General features: G+C 44.9%; 1 protein-coding gene across 1 annotated transcript in view; it reads right to left on the bottom strand.

Annotated features, from left to right (window-relative positions):
• The window catches only part of CHUK (component of inhibitor of nuclear factor kappa B kinase complex), a 236,950-nt gene extending 222,108 nt beyond the window's left edge, over positions 1-14,842 (bottom strand). The window contains exon 1 of the mRNA XM_073581036.1: positions 14,705-14,842. Within this exon, the coding sequence (XP_073437137.1) occupies positions 14,705-14,809 (105 nt within the window). The 5' untranslated portion in view covers positions 14,810-14,842. The remainder of the gene's footprint in view (positions 1-14,704) is intronic.
• Between the last annotated feature and the right edge of the window lie 376 nt (positions 14,843-15,218).

The raw sequence follows: 15,218 nt of genomic DNA, 5'->3' as shown, positions 1-15,218 counted from the left end.
AATAAAATGTATATTTGTGCAGTGATCCCTGCATTGTTGGTCAGTAGCTTTCTCTTTCAATTTTTCAACACTTGTTCCTGTGTTACTGGGGTTCAGTAACGTCAGCTGATCCCCTGATGTGTGTCCGGCAATGTCTCATGCTCTGTCCACATTCCCACTACTTTGTTCTGTCGTGTTGCGGTTGGGTTAGCCGAGTCTATGGTGCCTGCAGTTTATGGGCTGCGGGATCTGGCAACAAAGGCTGTTCCGTAGTGCCAATAGGACAAGCACCCCCTGTAGGACTGTGGGTTTTGGTAACTGCGGCCGGCTCGCGGCCTTGCAACGTTGTTTTTCAGGGGTACTTTCTGCTACCCCTCTGGGTTCCAGTACCGTCAGCTGGTTCTCGGCAGTGCCTTTGGCTTAGGTGCCTCCTTCTCGGTATCTGAGTTCCAGTAACGTCTGCTGGTCCTTGGTAGTGCTTTCTAGCACAGGTACCTCCTGCTTAGTAACCGCGTTCCAGCACCGTCAGCTGGTCCTCGGTAGTGCCATTGGCTCTTGTTCCTTCTGCTGCCCCTCCGGTTTCCAGCACCGTCAGCTAGTCCTCGCTAGTTCCATTGACTCTTGTAGCTTCTGCTACCCATCCGGGTTCCAGCACCGTCAGCTGGTTCTCGGCAGTGTCTTTGGCACGGGTACTCCCTCCTGCCCAGCCTGGTTCCAGCACGCCTGCTGTTTCCGGGTAGTGTCAACGTCACTTTGCCACCAATACGTTGTCCTGTCGTGTTGCGGTCGGGTTTGCCGAGTCTATAGTGCCTGCAGTTTATGGGCTTCCTATGTGGGCTGCGGGATCTAGCAACAAAGGCTGGTTCCGTAGTGCCAATAGGACAAGCACCCCCTGTAGGACTGTGGGTTTTGGTACCTGCGGCCAGCTCGCGGCCTTGCAACGTTGTTTTTCAGGGGTACTTTCTGCTACCCCTCCGGGTTCCAGTACCGTTAGCTGGTTCTCGGCAGTGCCTTTGGCTTAGGTGCCTCCTTCTCGGTATCCGAGTTCCAGCAACGTCTGCTGGTCCTTGGTAGTGCTTTCTAGCACAGGTACCTCCTGCTTAGTAACCGTGTTCCAGCACCGTCAGCTGGTCCTCGCTTGTTCCATTGGCTCTTGCAGCTTCTGCTACCCTTATCTAAATTATAAGCAGAAGAAGACTAAGCAGTGTATGGGGGTGAGTCCATTCCTCTTCGTGGTGCCCCTGGAAAATGTCTGCTGCTGCAGGCAAAACTGAACGCGGACAAATCCTGTTGTACATCTTTTGTGACAGGCAGAACGGAAGGTGTAATCTTCAAACTTTTATACATAACTACAGGAATGACTGTCACAAATAAGAATATGATGAAGAAGAAGAATAGGAAGAAGATGAAGAAGTAGAATATGAAGAATAATAGTTGAAAAAGAAGAATATGAAGAATGTAAAAAAAAAAAAAAGAATAATAGGAAGAAGGTGAAGAAGATGAATAAGGTGAAGAAGTTGATGAAAAAGATGCTGCTGAGGATCATGAAGGAGAAAGCGTGGGAGAAGTAAAAAAGAAGGTGAAGAGCATGGAAGTAGTGAAACATAGATATTTGACAAAATATAAAAAAGGTTAACATAGTCGATATCTTTGTAACTCCGAACGTCTTTAAAGGAAAAAAAAAAAATTATTCCTGCTATTCCATTTGAGTGGGCTAATGTCTCCTCCATCTCCCCCAATACATTCTACATTATTATTAGTTGTTTTTCTTCATGTAGAATTAACCTACAAGAAAGAAAGGGTTTTTTTTAATTCCGATATTTCTGTCCCATTGACTTGCATTGGTTTCCGGTATCGGAATCGGCGATACCCGATAATTTTTGGGTATCGGTCCGATCCAATATTTCACGATATCGGATGGTATCACTCAACACTAGTGCCAACCTCCACATCAAGGAAGGTTCTCAGATAGTATTATTAAGCAGGACTTTTTGGTCTTCAAAAATCATTTTTATATTGTGGAATTGTTTCAATTCCTTTTTTCACGGGAATAGCTGTTTTTTTTAAAATTTGTTTATTAAAGAAATATTTTTAAGGGAATACATGTTCACTAATTCCCCGAGGGGTCTAGTTTCCGAAATAGGACCACTTGTTGGGGTTTTCCACTGTTTAGGCACACCAGGGGCGCGCTCTCTCTCTCTCTCTCTCCCCTTTTCCAGGCTGCGATTCCTTTAAAATTCTGCATTTGTCGGATCCGTCAACAAAACGGACGGGTGCCATCCGTTGTCATCAGTACTAAAAGGGATCCGCCATCCGCTCTTTTGGCGGATCTTGACTGATGCAAAAAACTGAAGTGTGAAAGAGGCCTTATCCGATCATGTTTGCTAATGAAAATTGTCTCTTCAGAGAGGAAGAGGACTAGAACTCTAGTGCCACCTATTGGAAGTAGCAATCCTAAAAGTCAATGTCGACCCTTTAACAAACCTTGTTACATGACTTAGGATAAAAGCCAAAACCAGAATCTCATACTAATGCAGAACATAGACATTCAGCGTAAAGACATGGAGGAGTTAGACCCTGCTTAGCACATTGTGCAGGGAACTAACCAACCTCATCTTTAACCCCTTAACCTCAGAGCCATTTTCCGCTTTTTGCTCCCCTTTCTCCCAGAGACATAACTTTTTTTTATTTTTCAGTCAATTTGGCCATGTGAGGGCTTATTTTTTTTGCAGGACATGTTGTACTTTTGATCAACACCATTGGTTTTAGCATATTGTGTACTGGAAAATTGGGATAAATTTCAAGTGCGGTGATATTGCAAATAAAAGTGCAATTCCAAAGTTGTATTTTGTTTGTTTTTTTACCACTAAATGCTAAAACTAACCTGCTGTTATGATTCTCCAGGTCATTACAAGTTTACAGACATCAAACATGTATAGGCTCTTTTTTTATTTAACCCCTTCACGACATGCGCCATATATGTACTGCGCATGCCCTATCTCTCCCTTTGATGTGGACTGGGGCGCTGAGTCCGTGCCAGCTGTTTTGAACAGCTGACACGTGCCCCTCACAGTCGCGGGTGGAAACGCGATCCACCCGAGGCTGTTAATCTTTTAAATGCCACTGTCAATCTCTGACAACGGCATTTAATGTGATCGCACCGGGAGCACGTCACTAATCCCGTCTATAGGCGCCCGTGTCACATGACCGCAGGTCGCCTATGGGTTTTCATTTCAACAGCAAACCTCTGTGGTTGTCATTGCCGGATTGCTATGAGCGGCCGGTGTTCATAGCAAGTGACCATTTCTGCTACATAGAGCAGGGCTGAAGCCCTGTTCTATGCTGCACAAGCGATCAGACAATTGCAGCTTTTAGTCTCCCATGGAGACTATTGAAGCCAGTGTAAAGTGAATGAAAAAAAAAAAAAGTTTAAGTCACCCCCCCATTCGCCCCATTAAAAAAAAAAAAAAAGTTAAAAATACACATATTTGGTATCGCCGCACTCAGAATCGCCAAACCTATATATATATATATATATATATATATATATATATATATATATATATATATAAAAAAATTTATCTGAATAAAATGACATAGCGAAAAAAAAAAAAAAAATCAAAACGTCAGAATTACGGTCTTTTGGTCGCTTCAGCATTGCATTAAAATGCAATAACGGGCTATCAAAAGATCGTATCTACACCAAAATGGTAACGTCATCTCGGCGCGCAAAAAATAAGCCCTAACCCAGTCCCAGATCCCGAAAAATGGAGATGCCATGGGTCTCGGAAAATGGCGGTTTTTTTTTTTTTTTTTTTTTTAAAACAAACTTTGGGGTTAAGAAAAACACCAAAAAAGACTAAGTTAGGTAAAAACCACCAGCAGGCAGGCAAAGATGCTAACCTGCCCAGGTCACAGAACAAAGGCACTTTTAGTGCCTTTGTTTTGTGACCTGGGCAGGTAAACTTTGGGGTCACTGATGGCCAGGATTAGTGATGCCCTTCCTGTAAGTGCAAGTTAAATTACGCTGGCAGAGATTGACATTGGCATTTAACTAGTTAACAGCTGCGGGTGGATTGCGATTCCACCCGTGGCTGTTGCAGGCACATGTCAGATGTACAGTTGTGGCCAAAAGTATTGACACCCCTGCAATTCTGTCAGATAATACTCAGTTTCTTCTTGAAAATGATTGCAAACACAAATTCTTTGGTATTATCTTCATTTAATTTGTCTTAAATGAAAAAATACAAAAGAGAATGAAGCAAAAAATTGATCATTTCACACAAAACTCCCAAAATGGGCCAGACAACAGTATTGGCACCCTCAGCCTAATACTTGGTTGCACAACCTTTAGCCAAAATAACTGCGACCAACCGCTTCCGGTAACCATCAATGAGTTTCTTACAATGCTCTGCTGGAATTTTAGACCATTCTTCTTTGGCAAACTGCTCCAGGTCCCTGATATTTGAAGGGTGCCTTCTCCAAACTGCCATTTTTAGATCTCTCCACAGGTGTTCTATGGGATTCAGGTCTGGACTCATTGCTGGCCACCTTAGAAGTCTCCAGTGCTTTCTCTCAAACCATTTTCTAGTGCTTTTTGAAGTGTGTTTTGGGTCATTGTCCTGCTGGAAGACCAATGACCTCTGAGGGAGACCCAGCTTTCTCACACTGGGCCCTACATTATGCTGCAAAATTTGTTGGTAGTCTTCAGACTTCATAATGCCATGCACACGGTCAAGCAGTCCAGTGCCAGAGGCAGCAAAGCAACCCCAAAACATCAGGGAACCTCCTCCATGTTTGACTGTAGGGACCGTGTTCTTTTGTTTGAATGCCTCTTTTTTTCTCCTGTAAACTCTATGTTGATGCCTTTGCCCAAAAAGCTCTACTTTTGTCTCATCTGACCAGAGAACATTCTTCCAAAACGTTTTAGGCTTTTTCAGGTAAGTTTTGGCAAACTCCAGCCTGGCTTTTTTATGTCTCGGGGTAAGAAGTGGGGTCTTCCTGGGTCTCCTACCATACAGTCCCTTTTCATTCAGACGCCGACGGATAGTACGGGTTGACACTGTTGTACCCTTGAACTGCAGGGCAGCTTAAACTTGTTTGGATGTTAGTCGAGGTTCTTTATCCAACATCCGCACAATCTTGCGTTGAAATCTCTTGTCAATTTTTCTTTTCCGTCCACATCTAGGGAGGTTAGCCACAGTGCCATGGGCTTTAAACTTCTTGATGACACTGCGCACGGTAGACACAGGAACATTCAGGTATTTGGAGATGGACTTGTAGCCTTGAGATTGCTCATGCTTCCCCACAATTTGGTTTCTCAAGTCCTCAGACAGTTCTTTGGTCTTCTTTCTTTTCTCCATGCTCAATGTGGTACACACAAAGACACAGGACAGAGGTTGAATCAACTTTAATCCATGTCAACTGGCTGCAAGTGTGATTTAGTTATTGCCAACACCTGTTAGGTTCCACAGGTAAGTTACAGGTGCTGTTAATTACACAAATTAGAGAAGCATCACATGATTTTTCGAACAGTGTCAATACTTTTGTCCACCCTCTTTTTTATGTTTGATGTGGAATTATATCCAATTTGGCTTTAGGACAATTCTTTTTGTGTTTTTTCATTTAAGACAAATTAAATGAAGATACTAATACCAAAGAATTTGTGTTTGCAATCATTTTCAGGAAGAAACTGAGTATTATCTGACAAAATTGCAGGGGTGTCAATACTTTTGGCCACAACTGTATAGATCAGCTGTCATGCGTCCGAAAAAGTATGGACTCCGCGCCGGAGCCCGCACCAAACAGGGGGAGGCTGACGTGCGTACTAGTACGGCACATGTTGGAAAGGGGTTAAACCAGTCAGATATCGGGTAAGTCCTACACAGCCACTCATTACAAGGCATACAAACACAAAAACATACAAGAAAAATGACTTCACTTACAATCAGCAGCTGGAACATCCAAGACCTGAGCACCTTGGAATGTAAAATAAATGTCACCGAATTTATACAAAGACTGAAAGATATAGTCATTCAGTTCCTCCTGGAAATATGGACCAGAGTTGAAAACAAATTCCTGGTACCCATCGGATACAGGGAAATCTGTTTCTGCCCTGAAAAATAAAAACAATCAAAAAAGGCTACTGCTCAGGAGGAATATTGATTTGGTATAAAAAGGGCTCACCCACTGAGACGGACATGTGGCACATCTTTCCAGACAGTAGCATGTCAATTTCTCTCCTGGAGACTATAGTCTCTGCAAGAGACATTACACCTATACAATGTATCGGACACAGTGAATCCGCACGGCCCAGTGAAAACATGCGGATTCACTGCGTTCAATAGAACATGCACTGCGTGCAAAGTGCTGCCAGTTCCGGATCATGGGCACATACCCTTGGACTTCATATTATTAATGTCTGCACCAAGGTAGATTCTCTAGGAAGGTGTACACTAAACTTCCATGTAGGAATGAGTGTAGTAGATTATGCGATTACAGAGGTGGACCTTGCAAATATCGACTCCTTCACAGTAACCCCACAAACGCACCTGTCAGATCACAGCCAACTTCTTCTGTATATTAACCCCTTCATGACCAAGCCTATTTTGACCTTAATGACCAGGCCATTTTTTGCAATTCTGACCAGTGTCCCTTTATGAGGTAATAACTCAGGAACGCTTCAACGGATCCTAGCGATTCTGAGATTGTTTTTTCGTGACATATTGGGCTTCATGTTAGTGGTAAATTTAGGTTGATAATTTTTGCGTTTATTTGTCAAAAAATCAGAAATTTGGTGAAAATTTAGAAAATGTTGCAATTTTCAAATTTTGAATTTTTATTCTGTTAAACCAGAGAGTTATGTGACACAAAATAGTTAATAAATAACATTTCCCATATGTCTACTTTACATCAGCACAATTTTGGAAACAAAATATTTTTTTGTTAGGAAGTTATAAGGGTTAAAAGTTGACCAGCGATTTCTCATTTTTACAATAAAATTTACAAAACCATTTTTTTAGGGACCACCTCACATTTGAAGTCACTTTGAGGGGTCTATATGGCAGAAAATACCCAAAAGTTACACCATTCTAAAAACTGCACCCCTCAAGCTACTCAAAACTACATTCAAGAAGATTATTAACCCTTCAGGTGTTTCACAGGAACTAAAGCAATGTGGAAAGAAAAAATGGACATTTTAATTTTTCCAACAAAAATTTTCTTTTAGCATCAATTTTTTCATTTTCACATGGGAAACAGGATAAAATGGATGCTAAAATTTGTTGGGCAATTTCTCCGGAGTACAACGATACCTCATATGTGGTCATAAACCACTGTTTGGGCGCACGGCACGGCTCAGAAGGGAAGGAGCGCCATTTGACTTTTTGAATGGAAAATATGCTGGAATATTTAGCGGTTGCCATGTCGTGTTTGGAGAGCCCCTGTGTGCATAAACATTGGAGCTCCTCCACAAGTGACCCCATTTTGGAAACTAGACCCCCCAAGGAACTTATCTAGATGCATAGTGATCACTTTGAACCCCCAGGTACTTCACAAATTGATCTGTAAAAAAAAAAAAACACTTTTTTCACAAAAAATTTCTTTTAGCCTCAGTTTTTTCATTTTCACATGGGCAACAGGATAAAATGGATCCTAAAATTTGTTGAGCAATTTCTCCTGAGTGCACAGATACCTCATATGTGGTCATAAACCACTGTTTGGGTGCACGGCATGGCCCGGAAGGCAAGGAGCACCATTTGACTTTTTGAATGGAAAATTAGCTCCAATCGTTATCGGACACCATGTCGCATTTGGAGAGCCCCTGTGCACCTAAACATTGGAGCTCCCCCACAAGTGACCCCATTTTGGAAACTAGACCCCCTAAGGAACTTATCTAGACGTGTAGGGAGCACTTTGAACCCCCAAGTGCTTCACAAAAGTTTATAACACAGAGCAGTGAAAATAAAAAATAATATTTTTTCCTCAAAAATGATTTTTAGCACACTATTTTTAATTTTCACAAGGCTAACAGGAGAAATTGGACCACAAATCTTGTTGTCCAGTTTGTCCTGAGTACGCTGGTACCCCATATGTGGGGGGGAACCACTGTTTGGGCACACGGCAGGGCTCAGAAGGGAAGGAGCGCCATTTGACTTTTTGAAATGCAAATTACTTCCAATCGTTAGCGGACACCATGTTGTGTTTGGAGAGCCCCTGTGTGCCTAAACATTGGAGCTCCCCCACAAATGACCCCATTTTGGAAACTAGACCCCCTAAGGAACTTATCTAGATGTGTAGTGAGCACCTTGAACCCTCAAGTGCTTCACAAAAGTTTATGACGCAGAGCCGTGAAAATAAAAAAGAAAAATTTTCCCTCAAAAAATTATTTTTTAGTGCGCAATTTTTTATTTTCACAAGGGTACCAGGATAAATTAGACCCCAAAATTTGTTGTCCAGTTTGTCCTGAGTACGCTGGTACCCCACATGTGGGGGGGAACCACTGTTTGGGCACACGTCGGGGCTCGGAAGGGAAGTAGTGACATTTTGAAATGCTGACTTTGATGGAATGGTCTGCGGGTATCATGTTACATTTGCAGAGCCCCTGATGTACCTAAACTGTGGAACCCCCCCACAAGTGACCCCATTTTGGAGACTAGACCCCCCAAGGAACTTATCTAGATGTGTGGTGAGCACCTTGAACCCCCAAGTGCTTCACAGAATTTTATAACGCAGAGCCGTGAAAATAAAATTTATTTTTTTTTTCCACAAAAAAAAAAAAAGATTTTTAGCCAGCAATTTTTTTTTCACAGGGGTAGCAGGATAAATTGGCCCCAAAAGTTGTTGTCCAGTTTGTCCTGAGTACGCTGATACCTCATATGTGGGTGGGGACCACTGTTTGGGTACACGTCGGGGCTCGGAAGGGAAGTAGTGACATTATGAAATGCTGACTTTGATGGAATGGTCTGCGGGCATCATGTTACATTTGCAGAACCCCTGATGTACCTAAACTGTGGAACCCCCCACAAGTGACCCCATTTTGGAAACTAGACCCCCTAAGGAACTTATCTAGATGTGTGGTAAGCACCTTGAACCCCCAAGTGCTTCACAGAAGTTTATAACGCAGAGACGTGAAAATAAAAAATATTTTTTTTTCCCCAAAAAAAATGATTTTTAGCCAGCAATTTTTTTTTTCACAAGGGTAGCAGGATAAATTGGACCCCAAAAGTTGTTGTACAGTTTGTCCTGAGTACGCTGGTGCCCCATATATGGGGGGGAACTATTGTTTGGGCACACGTAAGGGCTCGGAATGGAAGTAGTGGCGTTTTGAAATGCAGACTTTGATGGAATGGTCTGCGGTCGTCATTACGTTTGCAGAGCCCCTGATGTGCCTAAACAATAGAAACCCCCCACAAGTGACCCCATTTTGGAAACTAGACCTCCCAAGTAACTTATCTAGATGCCTGGTGAGCACTTTGGACCCCCAAGTGCTTCACAGAAGTTTATAACGCAGAGACGTGAAAATTAAAAAAAAAAATTTTTTTACACAAAAATATTTTTTTAGCCCCCAATTTTTTATTTTCCCAAGGGTACCAGGAGAAATTAGACCTCCAAAGTTGTTGTGCAATTTTTCCTGAGTACGCTGATACCCCATATGTTGGGGTAAACCACTGTTTGGGCACACGTCGGGGCTTGGAAGGGAGGAAGCACCGTTTAACTTTTTGAACGTAAAATTGGCTGGAATCAATGGTTGCACCATGTCGCGTTTGGTGACCCCCTGATGTGCCTAAACAGTGGAAACCCCTCAATTCTAACTCCAGCCCTAACCCCAACACACCCCTAACCACAGCCCTAACCCCAACACATCCCTAACCCTAATTCCAACCCTAACCATAACCCTAACCCCAACAGACCCCGAACCCTAATCCCAACCCTAACCATAACCCTAACCACAAGCCTAACCCTAATTCCAACCCTAACCCTAATTCCAACCCTAACCCTAATTCCAACCCTAACCCTAATTCCAACCCTAACCCTAATTCCAACCCTAACCCTAATTCCAACCCTAACCCTAATTCCAACCCTAACCCTAATTCCAACCCTAACCCTAATTCCAACCCTAACCCTAATTCCAACCCTAACCCTAATTCCAACCCTAACCCTCTTTCCAACCCTAACCCTCTTTCCAACCCTAACCCTCTTTCCAACCCTAACCCTCTTTCCAACCCTAACCCTCTTTCCAACCCTAACCCTAACCCTCTTTCCAACCCTAACCCTCTTTCCAACCCTAACCCTAACCCTCTTTTCAACCCTAACCCTAACCCTCTTTTTAACCCTAACCCTCTTTTCAACCCTAACCCTCTTTTCATAACCCTAACCCTAATGGAAAAAAAAAAAAAAAAATATTATCTTTATTTTATTAGTTCTGCCTACCTATGGGGGTGATAATCGGGGGGTTTATTTACTTTTTCTTTCATTTTGATCACTGTGAGAGTGATCAAAATGAAAGAATGGAATCTGCAGTCGGCAGATTCGGGCGGGCGCACTGCGCATGCGCCCGCCATTTTCAAAGATGGCGGCGCCCATCATCCGGACCCGAGGGACACCGGGAGGGACGGGGGGACACCGGAGGTACCGGGGGGGGGGTGAGGGGGGGATCGGAGGCTGGCGGGGAGCAGAGGGAATGGGAGGGGGGCAAATGATGACAGCGGCGGCAGATCGCCGCTGTCATTCAGTTGCGGGGGGGCGATCGTCAGTGGGGGGGGGGTGGAATTGGTGTCTCCAGCCATGTCCGATGCTACAGCAGCGTCGGACATGGCTGGATTGTAATATTTCATCAATTTTCATTGATGAAATATTACTATCGCTCTGATTGGCTGTTTCACTTTTAACAGCCAATCAGAGCGATCGTAGCCACGTGGGGGCGAAGCCACGCCCCCTGTGGTGAATTACAAAGCCCCCTGTATCTGCGGGTTGGGTGACCTTTCAGTGACCCCGGTCACCCGACCCGCAGGGGGGCTTTGAAGTCATGACGCCACATAGGCGTCACTGGTCAGATTTGAACCAGGTTTCATGACGCCTATGTGGCGTCATTGGTCGTGAAGGGGTTAATTATATAGGTCACCAATATATACACAACCAAAAAATACAGACTCAAAGAGATCAATTAAATATGATGAGAACATAAGTCGTAATGTATCTCAAAATATAAATATTTTATTAAAAGGTAGATATTTACCATAGACTAAATACAAATACAATAAAATAGTGTGATCCCAAAAAAATGGAGTAAAGGGCATGTCACACTAAGATATCGCTAGCAATATCGCTATAACTAGTGACGTTATAGCGATATTGCTAGCGATATCTCTGTGTCTGATACTTACCTACGACCGGCTCCCCCGCTGGTTATCGCTGATCGCGCGAGAACGTTCAGGACTGTTTCTCGTCGTCAGCTTCCTGCTGTGAAGGCGAGCGACGCGTGGAGCCGGGCGGGAGGACGTCAGGATAGCCTAGTGTGACAGGTAAGTAGCGACCGACCCCTGTCCCCAGCGATGTCGCTGGTGAGATCTGCCTGTGTGGCAGCTCACTAGCGACCACTTAGCGATGTACCAGCGATCCTGACCACGTCATATCGCTGGTCGGGATCGCTGGTACATCGCTAAGTGTGACAGTACCTTTAGGCTATGTGCACACCTTGCGGAATTCCCGCGGAAATTTCCTCGGGAATTCCGCAACTCCCTGCAGCAGGAAATACGCTAGAATTCTGCGTGTGTAATTCCCACGTTTTAACTAGCGTTTGCAAGAATAATTATCTTGCAGAATGCTAGCGTTTTCCAAGCGATCGGTAGCACTGCTTGGAAAACTGATTGACAGGTTGGTCACACTCGTCAAACAGTGTTTACAAGTGTGACCAACTTTTTACTATTGAGGCTGCCTATGCAGCATCAGTAGTAAAAAGATATAAAGTTAAAAATAAAAATAAAAACTGGTGTTAATCTCACCTTCCGGTGTCCCCCGCAGCGTTCCCGAGCCTCAGCGATGCTCCCGGCAAGTCCCGTTCCCAGCGATGCCTTGCGACAATGACCTTTGATGACGTAGTGGTCTCGCAAGACCGCTATGTCATCAAGGGTCATTGTCACAAGGCATCGCTGGGAATGGGAGTTGGCAGGAGCATCGCTGAGGCCTGGAGACGCTGCGAGGGACGCCGGAAGGTGAGAATAACACCAGTTTTTATTTTAATTCTTTTTTTTTAATAGGGATATGGTACCCAGGGCCTGGAGGAGAGTCTCCTCTCCTCCAGACCCTGTGTACCATCCGCACATTTTCCGCTTACTTTGCACATGGTGGGCATAGCCACATGCGGAAAGTAAGCGAACAATGCATTCCTATGTGTGCGGAATAGCCGCGATTCCGCACAAATAATGAGCATGCTGGGTATTTTTCCGCAGAGAAATATGCAGCATTAGTACAGCATGTGCGGAATGCCATTGAATACAATGGGTTGCTTATTGTATGCGTTTTCACTGCGTTTACGTGGCAAAAACGCATAAAATGTGGGAATTCCGGACAAGTGCACATAGCCTGTCACTGGGTGGGTCAGGACGACATATTATGCTAAAGTATTACATATACATGTGGAAAGCAATGCATATAAACAATGTAACATGAGCAGGTAGGACAGTTAGTCACTTGTTAGTACCAAGTCTATCAGTTCCACCTATACCGATCACCATGTTTAGTGCTAACATGCATTGCTAAAAACCATTACAATGTATCGAGCATAAGTAGCATAAAGTATGCATCAATAAATCAAGGGTTAATTACCCATATTGTGTCTCCTCTTGGCCACGATGTGACTGCAAAACTGACGCGCGTTTCGCATGTATAAACACTCGCTTCCTCAAGGGGGCATGGTCTAAATCGCCAACTCACTGGTCTTAAATACCCAGCTGATCCGATCACATGGTCGTATACAGCCAATAGCAAGTCATGTCTTACAATACACAGGTGCTTGTTCTGAAAACCCCCTAACCCATATACTGCAGCTGGGGGATAAGGTCAGCGCCAAACCCTACACCACCCAGCAAAAACAGACAAGGGGATAGAGAAGAAGACAGAGACAAGGAATTCCAATGCAACGGAAGGTCCGTGGATCGAGACCAAACATATACAGAAAGTGCAAAAAAAAAAAAAAAACTGTGTTCAGGCTCAATATGCAACAGCTTATCAGTAGGGATGAGCGAATAGCTTTGGCGAATAGCTGCCTCTTTAACCGGGATAACCGGAGCGCTCCTGCTGATAGACCAACAAACAGGCTATCCATACATGTTCTGACTGTCACACAGCCGCAACACATGCAGCTGCGGCGCTGATCAGCTGATTATAGGGAGCGCTCCAGGTATCAGCTGCGGCGCTGATCAGATTCCCGATGCAGCTATTCAGTAAGCACTGTAGCTATTTGGATAAGGATTTACCCGTAGTTATTCGCCCAACCCCTACTCATCAGCATTGTGCATGTCTGGCAGTGGTCTAGCCAGGGGCGGACTTGTTGCCGATGCAGCCAGTGCAACTGCAGCAACAGGGCCTGGAGGTGGAAGGGGGACCGCTGACACAAGCTGGATTTCCTAGGATGCCCAATCAGCTGAAATGTATTGGGACACAGGGCACCTGTCGGGTCCCTGCCCTGCAATAAACGCTGTTGGCCAATCAGAAGCTGGCAGCAGACGTCGGCATACCAGTGACTAGGGGAGCTTAGACCCGGGAAGGGGACCACAAAAGGGATCCGGGTCCTTTTTTTTGGCGGATCCGTTTTTTTCCCCATTGACTTGCATTAGCGGCGGATTTTGACGGATGTCATCCGTTTTTTGACGAGTCCGCCAAAATGTTGGCGTCCGCTGACTTGAGTGGACGGACAATGTAATGTTTTTTGTCTGCGTCAAGAGAGCGGATAGCAACGGATCCGTCATTCGTTATAATGGTCGCCTATGGGCGGCAGATCTGTTGCCAACCTTCCAACCATTTTTTGACGGAATCCGGCAACGGATCCGCTTTTTGACACTGATCAAGCCCGGAAGAATTTCCTTGCCGGAAATGTAACCCCAAATTCCGTTCTGGCGGCAGAAAAATCTCTCCCTCATTCTTTTAAATTTCCATCAATAGCTGATAATGCGGATCCGTCCAAAAAACCGTTTGTTTCACATTCTGGCGGATTTACACTGACATCAAAAAACGGAAATGTGAAAAAGGCCTTAGATATAAAATGACTGCTGGTGGAGGAGCCGGTGACCAGACTACCAGTCCATCAGCTCCGCCATTAGAAAGGAAGCTTTCCCATGCTCCATCAGCCATCATTGCATTATACAGCTAACAAGACAGGACGGTATGTAATAAAAACCTGGGTGCCATATAATCGGATATATAAGGGATGGAGCTGTACATAGCAAGAGAGGGCAATATACATAGTGAAGGATGACTATGTATGATTAACATTATATGTGTGGCGCTCTCTCTATATAAGCGTCCGCAAAGAAGGAGGGGCCCAGCCACATTCCTGCCCAGGGGCCCCGGGCTTTCACTATCCGACCTGTGGGACAGCTGACAAGTGGAAGAAGCAGGAACCTGCTGTTCTTCGCAGTCACCACCTGCCCATCGGTAATGGCGTCCTGCAGGTCAGACTGACACACACAGGGTGCCGTACTCACTGCCAGCACCTCCCCGCACTTACCCGGTTCTGGTACAAGCAGACGTTCCCGAACCCCCCGGTGCCGAGTCGGTCCTTCATGTCCCACGGTCCGCACACTGTTCCCTGTTGGATGGGAGGACGCTCCATGATCAGTACAGACACCTACACGGGGACTTCCGCCTCCTTCCGATCACCTGGCACCGCACATTTCCACCAAGCACTTCCGGTCTGCTGAGCAGCATAGGTGTCACGTGTTCCCCGGATGCGGGTCACGTCTCGTTTCTACCACTGTACACGCCTCCACGCCTGTTTGGGAGCGTGAAACATGACGTCATCAGTATTAATTTTTTTTTTGTTCCCTTATTTTTCTTACCTGCCTCTGCCGCTAGGAGGATGTCAGCTCTATTGTCACGTGCGCTGCCTGCACTGGCGGGTCCTGCCACTAGTGAGTATTGTTATGTGGCTGCCTATGTGCTGGGGAAGGATTGCTGGTAGCATTTGTAGGGGATGGGAGGATGTGACGCTGGCCAGAAGCCTGCTCTATGGATGCTGGGTG

This window comes from Dendrobates tinctorius, unplaced genomic scaffold (genome assembly GCF_039654945.1).
Source record: "Dendrobates tinctorius isolate UK_male_01 unplaced genomic scaffold, ASM3965494v1 ptg000068l, whole genome shotgun sequence".
Lineage (NCBI taxonomy): Eukaryota > Metazoa > Chordata > Amphibia > Anura > Dendrobatidae > Dendrobates > Dendrobates tinctorius.
This window is presented reverse-complemented; position numbering and strand designations above follow the sequence as displayed.